The following is a 16,910-nucleotide window of genomic DNA, read 5'->3' as shown; positions in this document are numbered from 1 at the left end:
ATATTTAAGCGGGAAATTTTTAAACAAGCAATAATTACGTATAGTTTAGTTGATGACATTAAAGTTAGTAGTCATTTGATAATTTTTCAATTTTTTTAACACATTTGTTCTGAAAAATAACTTTTAAAAAATTGCATTTTTAATTTTTTTAATTTCTACATGTCAATTTTTTTTTCATTTTTTTTTTGTCCAATTTATTCGTTAAAAAATTATTTAAATTTAATAAATATGTGCTAAATTAATTTTCATGTTTAGTTGAAATATGGAACATTAAGTGTAAAATTGTTGTACATGATTGTATTTAATGTTTAATTTTTCTTTCACTGATAACCTTTTTAAATGTCATAGTTATGAGTTGTGTAATAACTGAAAAATTAAAAGATACATAAATTTATGTTAAATTATTAGAAATAAAAATAAAAATTTAGTATCTAATAATTACGTTTTTAACAATAACGAAATTGTTAAATATCAGTAAAAACAATTGAAGTCAAGTCAACAATCACCGAAGAATTTTTGCAGTTCCTAAAATATATCATTATAATTTTAAATAATTGTAATCAAACTCTTTAAACTTAAAACTATTTCAATTAATTTTTTTTTTAAATATCAGGAAGAATAACAAATATTACATCTTAAAAAACATCAATAAATTTTGAAGTTTTAATAGATTAAAATAATATTTACAATAATCAAATTACTCATTATCTTCAATAACTTTTGACAACTTATCTTGGTGAATTTTCAGTTTTCCCAATATATTTTTTATATTTCATTGGAATATATACCAACAATTGATATCTTCTGGTTGTCGGAAACAATTTTTTCCATACCTGAAACATCAATAATAACAATAATAATATTTTTCTTACAAATATAGTTAATTTAAAAATAATGTGAAAGTACCTTAAAATATCCCCTCCTTAAATAATAAAAAATAAAGAAAAAAAATAAGAAATAGCTTAGAATACCCCGGTACAGAGGTCACTAGCCCCGAGAGTGCAACGGAGTTTTGCCGACGAAAATTACAGCGGTGTCAACGCGAATCTCGCGACTCGCGGTTTACAATCGCGTATCTAATGAAAAATTTTTAAGTGCTCGTGTTTTAACTAAAAAACGTAATTACACTGACTGAAATGAATAATTATTTTAGTAAACAAATACCTAAAAATATGTTAATTAAAAAATTAAAGTAACTAAGTGCTGTGGATTAATAAAAAATAATCAAGTCACACCTCACCGATGATACGAATATATCTATTCTCCGGCTTGTATGGATTATCTCACTCATTCTCATTATACTTAGTTCATACACTTGTCTTCTTTTATAACTAATGTAATGCGCCATTCACATTTCAGCATGACAATAACATATTTTATCAAGACAAGATATACACAGCATATAAAACCCATGATGATGTCTAATAATTAACTGATGAGTGAGAGCTTGATAAGATGAGAAGGTTATGTTGACGTCAATCAATTCAACGATTTCAAGAAAATAAATATATTAAATGTCATTGGCAGCTCAATAAACTGTCAATTTTATGGTATTTAATCCTTTGACAATTTTTTGCTACTTACCTAGACAATATTTACCATATTGACACATAAATTTACTGTCAGCGATTACTTATCAATGAACTATCGATATTGATTTTTTGTTGATAATTATTTTTAAAAACATAAACATATATATATATCAATTGACTTGATATGTGGTGGAATATAAAAATGTATAACAAACAATGATGATATTTCACAATATTGTGAGTGATTTGCAAAACAACCAGTGAAAGTACTTATGAGTTTGAGAACAATTTAATTTAATGAATGTGAAAGTTTAATAATTTTTTTTTTTAATTTATTGCGGATAAAAAAAAATAAATCAAAAGTTATAATTATCAAACTGTAAGTAGAACGCTACGATAGTTGTCAAGAAATAAATTAGTGAGTTTAATTTTATTCTCATTAAATTACGGAGTAGATAAAGTACTTGTCAGTTAAAGTATTGAATGTAAAAGTTTTCCAGAATAAAAAAGAAAAAAAAAAGGTACATAATATACCTAACCTGCAGGAATTTAGGAAGAGAAAGAGGTGAAAGATGCTGAAGAAGAAATTTATTTATCGGCGGAGTAAAATAAACAGTCGATAAAAATAAAAATACGCCGGTTGGAGTTATCAAGGATAAATAAAATACAAGAGTGTAAGCTCCAAGTTACCCAAGTCGGATCGAGAAGAGTGAGATGTGAAGCAAACAAGAAAACGAGGGATGTCAGAGAACCCGGTGATCAGTAATCCCGAAGAGGGAGATAATACTCTCTACTCTGGGGTGTCTGGTAATAAAAGTCCAGGCAATGGAACCAAGGAACGGCGTATCAGCGTAGAAAAAAAAATCGAGCTAAAAAATTCATCACCAGAGTCGAAAAATTCAAAAGAAAAGAAAAAAGACAATGATTATTCTGCGACACAGTTACGAAGGCCGTCTAAAGAATGCGGACAGGTTGAAGGTGTCCTTGATGAGACGGCACGAGCTAGCCCTGACAAAGCGTCGAAAGTGTCGGAAGAAAAGCAGTTAGATGAAAAGCCCTCAGAGATGACTGAGGCTGAGGAAATTCCTGAGATAAATCAAACGTCATCAACAGTCTCGGGTTGTCGTAGCGAAGACTCTGAGTTGGGAATCGTTGGACCCGCAACAGCTGCTGAAAATATATTGCACGATGATGAATTGCTAGACCCGGCGAAAGACCAGGCGGAGACGGTTGCCGAGTGGATGGAGCGCTCTTCTTTGCACAAGAGCAAAACCACCCTGAAGAACAAAAACAACACAAAGGAATTGTCTGGTCAGGGAGCGACAACGACCACGCGAAAGTCCCAGAGGATCGTGTCGAGCATAATAAAGCGTAGTATAAAATGGTGAGTATTATTTAGTAATTTAAAATCTTGAAATTTTCGTACTTTAGTTCCAGGGTTATTTTAACGAAACAAACGAACGAACAAACGGGTCTAGTGCCTTGGGCGGTTATGGTGTTCACCCTCGTGCAGTAAACGGCGTTCCCCTGATAATGACACGTACACACACAGAGGGAGAGGAAAAGAGACGGTTGAAGAGTTAGAGAGAGACAGCAAGGGAGGGATAATCCGAACGGTACCATAGAAACGGTACCCGGAGTCGCAGGGTTGGTCGTTGTTACGCACCACATCCGCTTGGTGGGTACCAGTGAGACTACGAACCAACATAATAAAGGACAGAGAAGCTGAGATGAAGAGGGAGAGAGAATGTAATCTGGCTTCAGCCACTCTACCACTAGCCGCCATCATTGGCAACGCCGACGCCGGTCTCTTTTTTCCCCCCTTGGACTCTCGGATTTCGCTGAGCAGAGCTTCTAGTTTAGTGTTTAGCAGTGTAGAGCTCTGCTTATGATACGAATTCCAACTACTATTAACTGCCATGATAGACGAGGGGACTCTCAGTTGAAAGAGTCTTTGTCCTGGATGATGCGAGACCAAGTAATACCAGATGTGTCTTCTTTACTCTCTTCACTCCCGTTTTACTCTTCGTGAACTCTCCCGAAGCCAATGAAGACAACGTGGCCTTGATACTGCTGAGATCTTTTATTCTAAAACCTGGTTTTTTTTTCTTCTTTTTTATTCTTCTCTCTTTTAGTTGTTTAGCTTGAAAGGCTGGACTCGAACCGTTTATTATTGCGAACTGTGTGCAAGACTACCTGCATTAAGGTCGCAGCTTTGGTACCTGGAAACCGGATGGGGAACATGTGGTAGTCGGTATTGATGTGAATGAAAATAAGCAGGAGAGAGAACGTAGATAATAACAAAGTTGATGATAGAAAGAGAGATGAGGATTTTTTAAAAATATATTATGGATAAAGAAGAAGAAGGAGAATAAAAAAGGCTAAGATATTTCAGGCTAAAAAAATATCCTAGATATTTTGGATGCCCGCATCTCTCGTATCGGTGGTTCTCCAAGTATTTCCTCCGCACATGTTTGGCTCCGGTAGAAAGGGAGCTAACGAGACACCAGTGGAGGGAGTATGGTTATATAGCCAGAGCCAGGGTTGGTATGGCTTGGACTTGGTAGCTTCGGATCGTGTCGGGTATTGATCCTACACGACACACAGTGGGGTGGCTAGGACCCCACCTCAAGGATGAAGGGAGTCCCCTTCTAGGCAGACTCGCTCCCTCGGCTGGTCCTCTTTCTTGTTTCTTCCCACGTGACTATCTATCACCGAGTGAGACAGAGGATAAATCGAGGGGCTGATCCAATGCCACGTGAAGCAGGGTGTTTGCCCTTCTGGATCTATCAAGGGTATGGCAACGCGTGCACCAAAGAAATCCCGGGAGAGAACCATACCAGCCATCCCAGCTACTTGCCTATTTCAACAGACAAAAATTACTTTTCGAGATGCTAAAAAAAATTATTATGTATACGCAACAGATGCTCCGACCATGTTCAAGGTCATCATTCAAAATAACATATTTTTATTTTTTATTTCTTCACCAGTCAAGCGATTTTAAGCTCACGGCCTCAGCATGTTTTTTCAACAACTCCAAGTAAATATCTATATATTTTTTATTTTTTATTTATTAATGAATAATATATCCCGACAGGTATTACGTAATATAACAGCTAAAAAAATAAAAGAATTAAAATTTTTAACAAGAGGAAAAATTTGAAAAAGGGTCTTTTGGTACTCGGAGCAACATCACGTCAAGCTAATATCCTCGATCTCACTCTCACTCTCAGTGATATCTTCTCCCTTCTTTTGGTCCCCTCCATGAGCTACGACGCCCTTAGCGAGGCTCGCACCATCATTGGTTCACCGGTTCACGGTGTCTCGCGCGGACACGAGGCGAGCACGCAGCTGCTACCACTGTCGTCCTCGCCGTTATAGTGTGTACCTTCGTTAACGTTGACGTATCTAACGCTCTGGACCCATTATTTTTATTCATTTAATTATATATATTAATTCTGTCTTTATAAATTAATTGTAAACAATAATAGCCCACTATTATATACTGGAATATTAATTAATTAATATAAATAGATACATCCATTAAATAGAGTACTGGTTCCCATAGTACTTCCCCTACTTACTGTGTCGTCCTTTCTTTAAAGCAGGGCGGTACCGATGCCCTTTCGACCTCTTGCGGTCGCACAACGTACGAGTGTTTTCGTCTGTCGCGCGCTCCTCACTCACCGGCGAGATCTCGAGTGAACAGTAGCTGCAGTTACTATATTTTATTTATGTACAACAAAATCTTCCAGTAGTTGTGATTGTGTGTTATTAACTGTAAAGAAATAATATATATTACAAGCATACCTGAGACATGTGTCACCGTAATATAGTAATTATAAATAATTAAAAAAATAGTTTAATTTAAAATATAAGGTATTATCGTACAAAGACCTTACACGTACAAGTGCTAACAGTTTAAAGTAAACAGTGGTAACCTAGATTTAAAACTCGAGCGGATATTACTGATACCAGGATACCAACACCGGCAACTTGATTCCAACGTGCTACCAGTTTGTTTTCTCTGCAGTGTATAAAGATGGCGTAGACAGTTAATATATTTATATTTGTTTTTATATAAATATATCAAATGATAATTAATGATAATAATATATTTATACCGTAGATTCATAAAAGTTTTGCGGTGACATAAAAGTTTTGTGAAAAAATAAAAGAAAAGATAAAAAATGCCACAGTGTGCTGTTGCAACGTGTCGCAATAGTCATCGACGAACTCGAGGCCGACGTATCCGTTACCATCGATTCCCGCAGATACCGGAAGTGCGTGCGAGATGGGTACGGGCTTGCGGTCGGGCTCCTCTCTCAAATGGTGACATACCCTTCAACATCCAGACAGCGCGCATCTGTTCATTACATTTCACCAATGACTCGTACGAGAAGGATATGGAGCATCTAGTACTAGGACTTCCGGTGCGCAGTAGACTGCGTCGTGGTGCTGTACCGACAATCGGCGTTCCCGTTAACGTCCAACCGGTAACCAAGATGCTGGTTGAGGACGCCAAAAGATCTATCCTCAAGGTCTCTAATGCTAAAATAATGTTGGACCGCAATAAAAAGGTTGACTCTGACACGGTATCATACTATCCAGGTGGAAATCGTCAGTCAAAGCGTGACGATACTCAAGATCGTTCTACTGTTAAGGATACCGTTTCTGGTGGTCCCGGTGCTGGTCCAACTGCCGGGAGAATCTATGAATACGGGAGTGTTACTGGTAGTAATCAAGACCGAAGGAATAATCTCGAGCAGAAGATGGCGGGGATCGATGTTCTACTTGCTCTTGGATTAAAACCTGCGTCTCGGTGAGTCAAGTCGTCACGGAGGAGAACGGAACTCGCGACCTTGGTGGCGTCACAATCACCAATTGGGTCGAGGTTTTTCTCTACTCAATGCGTGATAGTTGATAAGACGTATTATTTATAATAAAAATTCAAGCGGAACCTTGACGAGTCCAGTACGAGCGTCATGCTCAGCTCAGAAACGGATTTTTTTTTAAATTACAACAATTACCTAACAAAAAAATATTATGGAAACAAATATCACATGTTTCTAGATAATATTTTTTTAAAAAGCTAATTTTTTCTTACATTAGCTTCAGTTAATTATTATTGTTACAAATTTTTTTTTTTTTTTTTTCTTCATGACCTATTCCAAGAGATTTTACAGTCGAAGATCAACTTAACTCAGCCAGCTCGCCTTCGTCTTTGACCTCCTCCTTCTCCTGGTTCTTCTCACGTACCTCCTCCGTTCCCTTCACCCTCAAACTGATGCAACGATGGCGACGAAGCTCTAGTCGCGATTAGACCTGGTCGCCGCGCGCTTGTCACTCTTTCCCTTTCACTTTCTCGTATTTTTCTGTCTTACTTCCACCCGATATCTCCGTCCCGCTTGCTCAGCTCCCAGTCGCTTTTATTCTAACACAACATAACGTGTCGACACATGATCGTAAACACAATCAACTTAAATTAAACGTGAGTGTCAGATAATAATACCATCTTGATTGTCTTGGTCACCATAACCCGTATCAGTATCTATATCTCCATCTCTATTTTCTAAAACAATATACATCATCAATCATCATCATCTTCAATTTATATTTATAAATACATACATATAGATAGATATAACATTGATGTCACAACGAAAGGGAAGTTTTTTGGGGTGAATTATAACACATATCAGCGAGATGACACCAAAACGGCGGGAGTGCGGCGAACGGCACCGGGTGCAACGAACTTTCTAGTTGGCGGCGCTGTCGACCTCTTGTTCATCTATCTTTCTTCATGGTCTCACCGTAAAATTATTCTCTCTTGCTCTTTTAGTAAGCCTACATAGAGTCAACCAACATCCATCCATATACACAGCATACATACGTACGTAGATATATATATATATATATATATATATATATATATGTGTGTATTAAAGCCACGTCAGTGATAGTAAGCAGGGAGACTCTTTCGACAGAATGCGTTAACCCCACGCGGTCACCTTCTATTCTAGAGCATCGACGACGACGCTTCAGGGGCGACGGTTACCTCTTGAGCCCCGACACTCTTTCCTTGTCTTTTTTCTTATTTTATATTGAATATATTTATATTTTTGTCTTGTATCTATGATACGGCACTACACCAAGAGCCATATGACCCTTAAAATTTATCTATGGAACCCTTTACCTCTTAGTAACTAGTAACTATAGTAATTAGTAATTGTTTAGTACAGAAGTATTTGTATGAATAATTAATTTGATGGATCTTTGTTGCAGTTTGAACAAGATGCATGCGATGGAGTGCGCCTCGAGCCCTGGTAACAAAACCGTCAATGACAAGAAAGATGATACCACGGGAGATTCACCAAAAGTGCCGCAAAGTCGTCAGAACGGTGCTGCATTACCGGAGGAAACCGCGACTGCAGCCTCTGTTACGACTGGCCGGGTTAAAGTTGAGAGAATTCAAAATAGTCTTGTTAAAAAGGAACGACAGTCTGATGATGAGGATTGTAGTCAAGTTAAGAAAAAGTCAAGAGTACTGCCGAGCAAAGAAACACGTAAACGACGGTCTACTGACGAGACAAACTTTTCTACAAATGGTAATCCTAAAAGAATATGCTTTGAACAGAGAGAAAGGTTCATTGACTCTCTTGTCGGGTGTGACAGAATCAGCGCCGAGGAATTAGCTACCCGAGCGGATGAATTGAGAGCTGAAGTCCAGGTTTTTATAATTATATTTTAGATTTTTTAAGAATGTTGAAAGTGTCACTGATGGTTTTTTTTTTTTTCTTTTTTTTTTACTTTAGGCGCTGGACGAGCTTGCAAGAGCCAAAGAGATGGAGTGGAATGAAATTTTAAGCATGAGGAAACTTAAAGAAGAAGCTTACCTGAGAGTTGAGAGAAAGAGACAAGTTATGGGTTTTCTAGAGAATAATAACGGTCAGATGTCTGACAGTTTACCACCAGCGAGTCTATCGTTGATGTCTGAGTGGAGTGAATCCCATCGAGAAGCCAGTCAAGAACGCCGAGCTCAAGAGACTCCAAGTGCCAGTGAAGTTACTCATGAAGAGAGAGTAAACTCGAGATTGCGGATAGAGGCCGGACGGGAAAATCTTCAAGCTACAGAGGATGAAATTCCTCTGGCGATTTCAAAGGGCGATGATGAGGTGGCAAATTTGAGTCAAAAATCATCGAGAAATGCTTCCGGAGTGTCTTCCAAGCACCAGCACCAGCAACAACAGCTTGTTGATGGACGAAAGCAAAGACGTTCTGCTGGTGAACAAAATTTAGATAATAGACAGATTGGCGAAGGTCGACAAGGCCCGATCGTTGATGTCAGATCAATAATTGCTGATTACCGGTTACGGCATCCAGAAACGGTACCTCGTCGCGGCAGGAGGATGAGGAATTCTGTTAATGTTAATCTTGGAGCTGGCGGCGCGATGGTTGAAACAGGTCACGGAGATTCTAGACCTTCTAGCACTGACTCGTGCAAAAGTAATTCCAATGTTGGAGACGTTAATAATCCAATGAGTTTCAAAGATGTTCTTGTGCAATTTGCTAAACTTAGCCAACAGCAAGGTGAACCTGTAAAAACCCCACAAAATTATCCGGATGTAACCCTCCATCCTGTCGCACCGACTACGGTTACCATAAATCCGGCGGCTTCTACTCAGCAAACGGGATCGCTTCTCCATGGAATATTGACTAAAAATCAAACGCCTCGACCTACTACATTCTCGCCGACTCTTGCTAGATTATTAACCGCGCCTGAGAGAGAAAGAAATTCCGCGGCGTCTGCTGCTGTGATGACCCAGCAGATAACTCACGGACAAAATCTTATTCAGGCTTATCAAGGAACTAATCCAGTCTCTATCAGTGATCTCCTCTCTTCTTCCAAGGTAAAAACACAGTAATGATATTAAGATTCTATTTCAATCATCTGTAATTAGTTTAATGTTGTTTTATCCTTTATTCAATTAATTAATGATTTTTTTTTTTTCAGGCGCGAACTGAAATTACAATTACTCCGGTAGTGAACACTCAGATACCGTCTACACACTTAAATAACGTTGTTCATGTGGTAAGTTAGTTAGTTATTACAGTTTGAGTACTTTTATTATGAAATAATGATTTTATACTCGTTATTATTGTTATAGGATGACGTTGAAGAGGACAATTCTCTTATTGATGAGAGAGATACCAGACGAGGTTCAAGTACCCGTGATAATCGCGAGGACCGTGATACTCCTCCCCGTTGTCAAGGATGTCACGACCGTGCTGCTCAGTTTGTTTGTGCTGGCTGTGGCAACCAATGGTATTGCAGTCGAGAGTGCCAGGTAATTTATATTTTTAATTGAAAATTTAATACAATTGAAAATAAAATATATTTATTTTTAATATTATTGTTATTTATTAAAGAGCATTTATTATTTTAAGCCAACTTATCCGATCAAATTTGATGGTAGATGATTCAATTTTTATTTATTAATTATTTCACCACAATATTGTCAGTATAAGCACTCATATCATCTTCGGGTAAAAATATAATAATTAAAAATTTTTATTTTTGATTTTAAGACAAATCGTGTAAAGATGTAATTGTTTGCTCAGTGAAACTTTCTTCGGTAACCGAAAAAATAATTCGGACCGCTCAGACGGTTGCCGAAAAAAGTTTCACTGAATAAACAATTATATTTTTACACAATTTGTCTTAAAATCAAAAATAAAAATTTTTAATTATTATATTTTCACCCGAAGATGGTATAAGTGCTTATACAGACAATGGTGTGATAAAATAATTAATAAATAAAAATTAAATATTCTACCTTCAAATCGGATCGGGTAAGTTGGCTTAAAGGGGAAACACCACTGTGACGTTAAAAAAAAAAGGTGATTTTCGGGAATTTTTTTGACAGGGAAAATAAAGGAATTTCAGGATCGGATTTTTTTTATTTTATTAAGGATACATTAAAGATTATTACCCTAAATTTTTATTAAAAAATATTTAATTACTACAAAGTTATTAACAATCTAGAGCACTAGAAAAAATTTCCCAGTCCATGGTCGCATCGATAACTCAAAAACGGATCATCTAAAAAAAAAAATTCAAATTGCTTTTTAATCCAGTAAGGATGTAGTTATCGTCGCACGTACGAAATTTTGAAAATTTTAATTTAAAAAAAAATGGCGACTGATTGAAAATTTTCTCATAATTTTTACATTTTTTTTTTTGTTTTAACCCGGCTGAAAAAAATCTCTAAAATCAAAATTTTTAAAATTCCGTACGCGCAACGATAACTACATCCTGAGTGATTAAAAAGCAATTCGGGTTTTTATTTTTAGATGATCCGTTTTTTGAGTTATCGACGCGACCATGGAGAGGGAAATTTTTTCTAGTGCTCTACGAGATTGTTGATAACTTTGTAATAATTGAATATTTTTTCATAAAAATTTAGGGTAATAATCTTTAATATACCCTTAATAAATAAAAACAATCCGATCTCTAAATTCCTTTATTTTCAATGTCAAAAAAATTACCGAAAATCACCTTTTTTTCTACCGTCACGGTTGTGTTTTCCCTTAAAATAATAAATGCTCTTTAATAAATAAAATCATCGATCTTTAAATAATTTTGATTATTGTTATTGTTATATTTTTTTAAGGTTTCCGCTTGGGACGACCACTCAGAAGTGTGTTCTGGTTAGCATTAGCAGAAAACTTCTCGACAGCGCTCATAGCTCGAGAAGGCAACCCCCAATGGGATTGAATCGAAAAAAGAATCTAGTCAGGGGAAAAAGATAAAAATAATTTTTTTTTCGTTTACGATTCACAAAAGTGAGGATAATTATTATTATCGCGATGTTAATAAGAGTATTAATTTAATTTTATACGGCCTCCAGTTGATACAAAAACTAGATTGTTAAAAAAATCAAGACGTTATTATTTTTTTAATAATTGTATTAACAAACAATATTATTAATTTTAATTTGGATAAATTAATGCAGCCTCAAAATTTATACTAGCAAGTTTCTGTTTATAATTTTTATTTTTATTGTAAAGTAATTTTTATTTGTTAATGGTTATTATTATTAATTCTTTAAGTTAAAATGTAAAAAAAAAAGTATGATCTAGCATTTTTTTGAGGCTGATAAATTCAGCGATGAGACTTATCTTAGAAGCTCATGTGCTTTTAAAAACGATTTAAAAAAAAACTTTCATTTTAGTTTTATTTATTATTATCTCAATATTAATAACATTTGTTACCAACTTTGAATATAGTAATTAAAAAATATTTGTAAGAAGTATAAAGAAAAAAAAAAAAAAAAAAAAAAAAACGATTAAATGGAATTGTCGATGGTAATTAGATTTTAATAAAACTTTTGTAAACTTTAGTATATTTTTAAAAATCGATAATTCTCTGTATAAGTGTTAGTTATTCATAATTAAATAAATTATCTTACAATAAAGAGTAAGATTGAAGATACTTTTTTATAATCTTATAAATTTTGAAGATTATAAAAAATAAAAATTAAATGAATAAAAAAAAATTATGACTCTGTAGTCCAAAGTACCTACAGGTAAAACGTAAGCTTAAATACAAAATAAAAAAAAATATATAAATATATATTTTTTCCCCGTTTAAAAAATGCAAGACCAAAACAAAGTTTTCAATCCTACAATCCGTTTATGTGTAATTATTTTAAATAAACATACTGATGTAATATATAAATAAAAAATTTTTAAATTTATTATCAATGAAAAAAAAAAGAACAAAATAAATAAAATTTAATTCAAATTAAAAATTTTTTTTATTTTTAAGTAATTACATAATAATTTGAGAAACCTTGAAATGGATCTACTACTTATTTTATTTTTTAATTTTTATAATTTTTTTTATTGAAAAATTGAAAGAAAAAAATTTCATGTGTCGAAAATTTGAAAAATTAAACGTGCAGTTTTTTATGAAAATTAATTTAGCAGATATTTATTAAATTTTAATAATTTTTTTAACTATTAAATTATGCCAAAAAAAAAAGAAAATAAAATTAACATGTAGAAATTTAAAAAAATTAAAAATGCAATTTTTTAAAAATTATTTTTCGGAACAAATTTGTTTGTTAAAAAAAATTAAAAAATTATCAAGTGACTGCTAACTTTAATGTCATAGTTTTTTAAAATTATTTGTTTACTTGTAATTTAATTGATAAATAAAATCAAAAATTGTTGAAGGTTGCATTAGTATTAATTTTAGTACTTATCATTATCTATCTCCAACACTAAGAGCGTCAATTTTTAAACCAATAAAAAAACTTGCGATTTTTTCTTACCAACAGCTGATTCTGACAATGATAAAGTTAGTCAAAAACCAGCATAACAAATAACAAATTGTATATAAACAAAAACAACTAATTAAATCGTGTATTATTAATTAATTAAGTAAAATTAAAGTCTAATGTAATAAATAATTAAATGAAATATGTCTAAACTATTAGATAATTTACCGGAGCTCGTTTCGTTTGTAGAAGTTACTGGATTAAAAATATCACCAGCAGTTATAAAGTAAGGTTATATTCGTAAATGTTATGCTACTGAATATGACATTTAAGTTAGCAGTCACTTGACTATTATTTAATTTTTTTTTAACAAATAAATTTATTCTAAAAAATTATTTTTAAAATATTGCATTTTTATTTTTTTAAAATTTCTACACTTCAATTTTTTTTCTAATTTTTTCTACCATAATTTATTTGTTACAAAAATTCGTAAAATTATCAAATATCTGCTAAATTAGTTTTTATCTACTGAATTTAAAAAATATCTAAAATTTTTTTTGATTTTTATAATAATTAAATTATAATAAAAAAAAATGTAGCAAAAAAATTTCACTTGTAGAAATTTTATAAAGTTATAAGTGCGAATTTGAAATAATATTTTTTTTTAAATAGTTGATTAGTTATAAAAATTTCAAAAATAGATGTCTGCTGATTTCATTATCATTAAATTAAAAGTGTATATTTCCTTATACTAATGCCAATTAATTAACAGAATCATTTGTGAGTTATTGGACTTGCGGGTTGCTCCAGAAGACATTTACAAAATTCTAAGAGATTTATCTGTGCCTCGAAAGACCGACGAGGCTGGAAGTTCGACTGTGTGATGAATATTAATTAAATAATTAAAACAAGATATTAAGAGTAAACATAAATTTTATTTTGGGTAAGTTATTAACTCAATATTATTACATAAAATTACATTGAAAGTAATACAAAAAAAATTAAAATAACGGGGATCTAAAATATTAAAAAAAAAGAAACTAAAATAACCCCGATTGTATTGCTATAAATAAAGAAATTATTTTTCTTTCATTCCAGAGATGGTTAAAGGTGGTGAGTTGACGTTAATTGTTTCGAATTTGGAATCATCCATGTCAAGATTATAAGTAAGCAAGCGGCCAAGTACATCACGAATTTTTCTAGCAGGAGTTTTTTCTGGACACTCAGGCTGAAAACAATTAAGCTATTAATTTTCATGTACAGCACTTGATCTAAAAAATATAAAAAATTAACGGAAAATTTACCTTAGGACAGTCCTCTTCTTTAATACAAGCCGTAATTGAGCAGTCAATAGTAATAATGTTGTCTTCACCAAGCTGCTTAGCTGTGTACTCAGAAGTCAACTTTTTATCCTTCTCAGTCCATTGCGGGATCTCGAGATCAGTTGAATTGCAACTGTAATTGATTTCAACTTTGTCTGATTCATTGCTAGTCGAAGTAATAACACATGATTCGACGAAGATCTTCTTGTACTGATCCAAAATTTCCGGAGATCCTGATACTTCAACTTCCAGTTTTATCTTGTCTCCTGCAGTAACTTCTTCAACTTCTATGTCTTCACTGTTGAGTAATTTCAAGTCACCTTTCAGGGCTGATTCACTCGTCACTTCAATAGGAATCATCTCAATTTCAATATCTGATTCTTCAACGCTTGTATCGTTTTTGGCTGGTGGTGCTGCCTTGACTGTCAGGCCTTTTGAAAATGTAAGATTCTGAACAGGTGGCAGATGACAACTACCAGACCCACGGAGTTTTTTAGTTTTATTTGCTTCATTAACGTACTCGACAATAATGCTAAAGTTTTTACTCCTGTCCGGAACACAAGTTTCATAATCCACCTCTAACGTTTCTTCAGCTCCTTTTAAAAATTCTTTTCGACACGCCGGATCTGTAGAGTTTTTAAAATAAAATTTACCAGCTATATTCGCTTCTGGTATGTATTTTACGCTGACGTTTTTTGATGAACAGTGGACAATTATTTTCGTTGTATTCTGAAATCAGGTACGAATTATATATCTTATTAATTATCTATATTATTAAGAGAATAAGCAAAATTTTGTGGCCTATGTATTTATATGATAAAATGAGTTTTATGGTTAAATTTGGTATCATTGGAAAAGTCTTGACTTGAATTTGTGCCTTTTCAAGGTTTCATATCATTCTAACCAATAGTCAATTTATTATGATAATTATTTAGGCTGTATTCGAAAACGCTTTATCTCTAAATAGGGTAGAAGTACCGTTTTTGGCCAGTTAACATTTGAATTAATTTATACAAAATTATAATATTATAACCATATTTTTGTTAAGTTTTAAAAAATTTATATTAAAACAAATTGAGTTTGTAATGGTTTATTAATATAAATTCATTTCTATCGTATATTTAAACAATAAATGGCCATAAATGTTACAGACCACAAAGGTACTTACCCTTCTACCCTACATAATTAATAAATGACCTTGTATCTTGTGAACTATTGACATTTTTAAAGATATAAGCTCATCCCGATATTACACTAATCAAGAGCTTTCATTTGAGTACCCACATCAATTTTTCATATATTTATATATGAAAAATATATCAAAATGCATGTGGGTACTTAAATGAAAGCTCTTGATGAGGGTAACATCGGGATGAGCTTATATCCACGGATCTTAGATAGATCTATCTAAGCTTCGTGTTATATCTTTAAAAACGTCAATAGTTAAAAAAGTACAGTGCAAGTCGAAGTAAGTGTTTAAATCTCATCAAGAATCTCAAAGTGTAAATCAACAAAGACATTTAACAAGACATTTAGGGCCAGTTTTTCAATCCGGGATAAAATTTTATCCAAGATATAATTATTATTGTCAGAATATCTATGTATCTAAAATATATACATATATTATAGCAGATTGAAAAACTGGCCCTTAAGAATTTAAGAATTTAAATAATTTAAGTAATTTAAGTATTTTAAGAATTAAAAATATATGTTCTAGTTTTAAGCTTAATAAATAATTAAGTATTTAAATTGAAGTTTATAATGTAATGCAATGATATGTAGACAATAAGAGAAATGTTAATTATGTATTTTTCTACCAAGTTCATTTCTAGGGCGTCAGGCTGAAATAAATAAATAATAATAATATTAATAATTGATTTAATTAAAAATTTTCACTTACCATTTTTTCTTCTTCAGCAGCTTTGACAGCAGAAGCCAAGATCGCGAGAACAATTAAAGTTTTTAGGAAAACCATTATTGGACTAATTAATTTAGTTCAACGGTTTAGTCGAATATACTAAACTGAAGATGATCCACGGCTTATATACTATCCTCGTTTCCTGATTACCACATATAATATTCTTAATTTTGAATAACTGCACGCACGGAAGAGATTTGTACGTATCTTCGTGCTTTAAATCACCAAAAGATTTTTGCTTTTGCACGATTAGTCATTTTTATCAACAGAATTTATATCTAATGATTAATTCTGTTTAATTAAACAATGAAAGAAGCTCATCATTAAAATATAATTTATGCATGGAATATTTTTTGAACGACATACTAATATTCTTCAAGTATTCTTATAAGTAGAACAACGTCAATTAAATTAATATAATACAAAAATTTTTAATCTAACTTCTTAGGGCCAGTTTTTCAATCCAGGATAAAATTTTATCCAATGATAAAATATATCTATATATTTCATATATATAAATATACTGGCAATAATAATTTTATCTTGGATTGAAAAACTGGCCCTTAGTAAACTTAAATATAATTTTTAAAATAATTAAGGTGTTAAAATAACAGGTAAATATTTTTCAAAACTATTAAATTTATCATTTATTAGTAGTTCTCGCTGCGCCCTTCGGGCGCCCGAATACATCATAAAAATTATTATACTAAACATTTAAAAAAGATAAGGATAACTTGTAGTAAAAAATTCGCTTTTATTTACTCACGGATATTTTTCCTTTACTCATAATATTCCTTAATTCTAATTACAAACTTTGTACTTTTATAAAATTCTTAATTTCTTAATTCTTAAT

General features: G+C 32.7%; 2 protein-coding genes and 1 long non-coding RNA gene across 5 annotated transcripts; 2 read left to right on the top strand and 1 right to left on the bottom strand.

Annotated features, from left to right (window-relative positions):
* The first annotated feature begins 986 nt into the window (after nt 1–986).
* Nucleotides 987–11,256, top strand: LOC123265929. Of its 3 annotated transcripts, XM_044729912.1 has the most exons (7): nt 987–1,271; nt 1,360–2,916; nt 7,818–8,262; nt 8,348–9,442; nt 9,547–9,624; nt 9,701–9,880; nt 11,207–11,256. In XM_044729912.1, the coding sequence occupies exons 2-7, from the start codon at nt 2,273–2,275 to the stop codon at nt 11,246–11,248; spliced, it is 2,484 nt and encodes an 827-aa protein (XP_044585847.1). In that variant the 5' UTR covers nt 987–1,271; nt 1,360–2,272; the 3' UTR covers nt 11,249–11,256. The 3 variants fall into 3 exon arrangements, with proteins under 3 accessions (XP_044585847.1, XP_044585849.1, XP_044585848.1); XM_044729914.1 differs by lacking the exons at nt 987–1,271; nt 1,360–2,916 and adding an exon at nt 3,668–4,572; XM_044729913.1 differs by lacking the exons at nt 987–1,271; nt 1,360–2,916 and adding an exon at nt 4,704–6,354.
* A 1,655-nt stretch (nt 11,257–12,911) lies between these two features.
* On the top strand, nt 12,912–14,120 carry LOC123265934. Its single transcript, XR_006509702.1, has 3 exons — nt 12,912–13,103; nt 13,590–13,760; nt 13,916–14,120. It is a non-coding gene; the product is annotated as an uncharacterized LOC123265934 (long non-coding RNA).
* Nucleotides 13,890–16,178, bottom strand: LOC123265933. The gene is made up of 3 exons (XM_044729917.1): nt 16,040–16,178; nt 14,122–14,868; nt 13,890–14,045 (listed from the first exon to the last, which is right to left on the bottom strand). Exons 1-3 carry the CDS (start codon nt 16,112–16,114, stop codon nt 13,896–13,898), a joined length of 972 nt encoding a protein of 323 aa, XP_044585852.1. The 5' UTR covers nt 16,115–16,178; the 3' UTR covers nt 13,890–13,895.
* Nucleotides 16,179–16,910: the final 732 nt, after the last annotated feature.

The sequence above is a fragment of the Cotesia glomerata genome, linkage group LG5, assembly GCF_020080835.1.
Source record: "Cotesia glomerata isolate CgM1 linkage group LG5, MPM_Cglom_v2.3, whole genome shotgun sequence".
NCBI classification, from domain to species: Eukaryota; Metazoa; Arthropoda; class Insecta; order Hymenoptera; family Braconidae; genus Cotesia; species Cotesia glomerata.
This window is presented reverse-complemented; position numbering and strand designations above follow the sequence as displayed.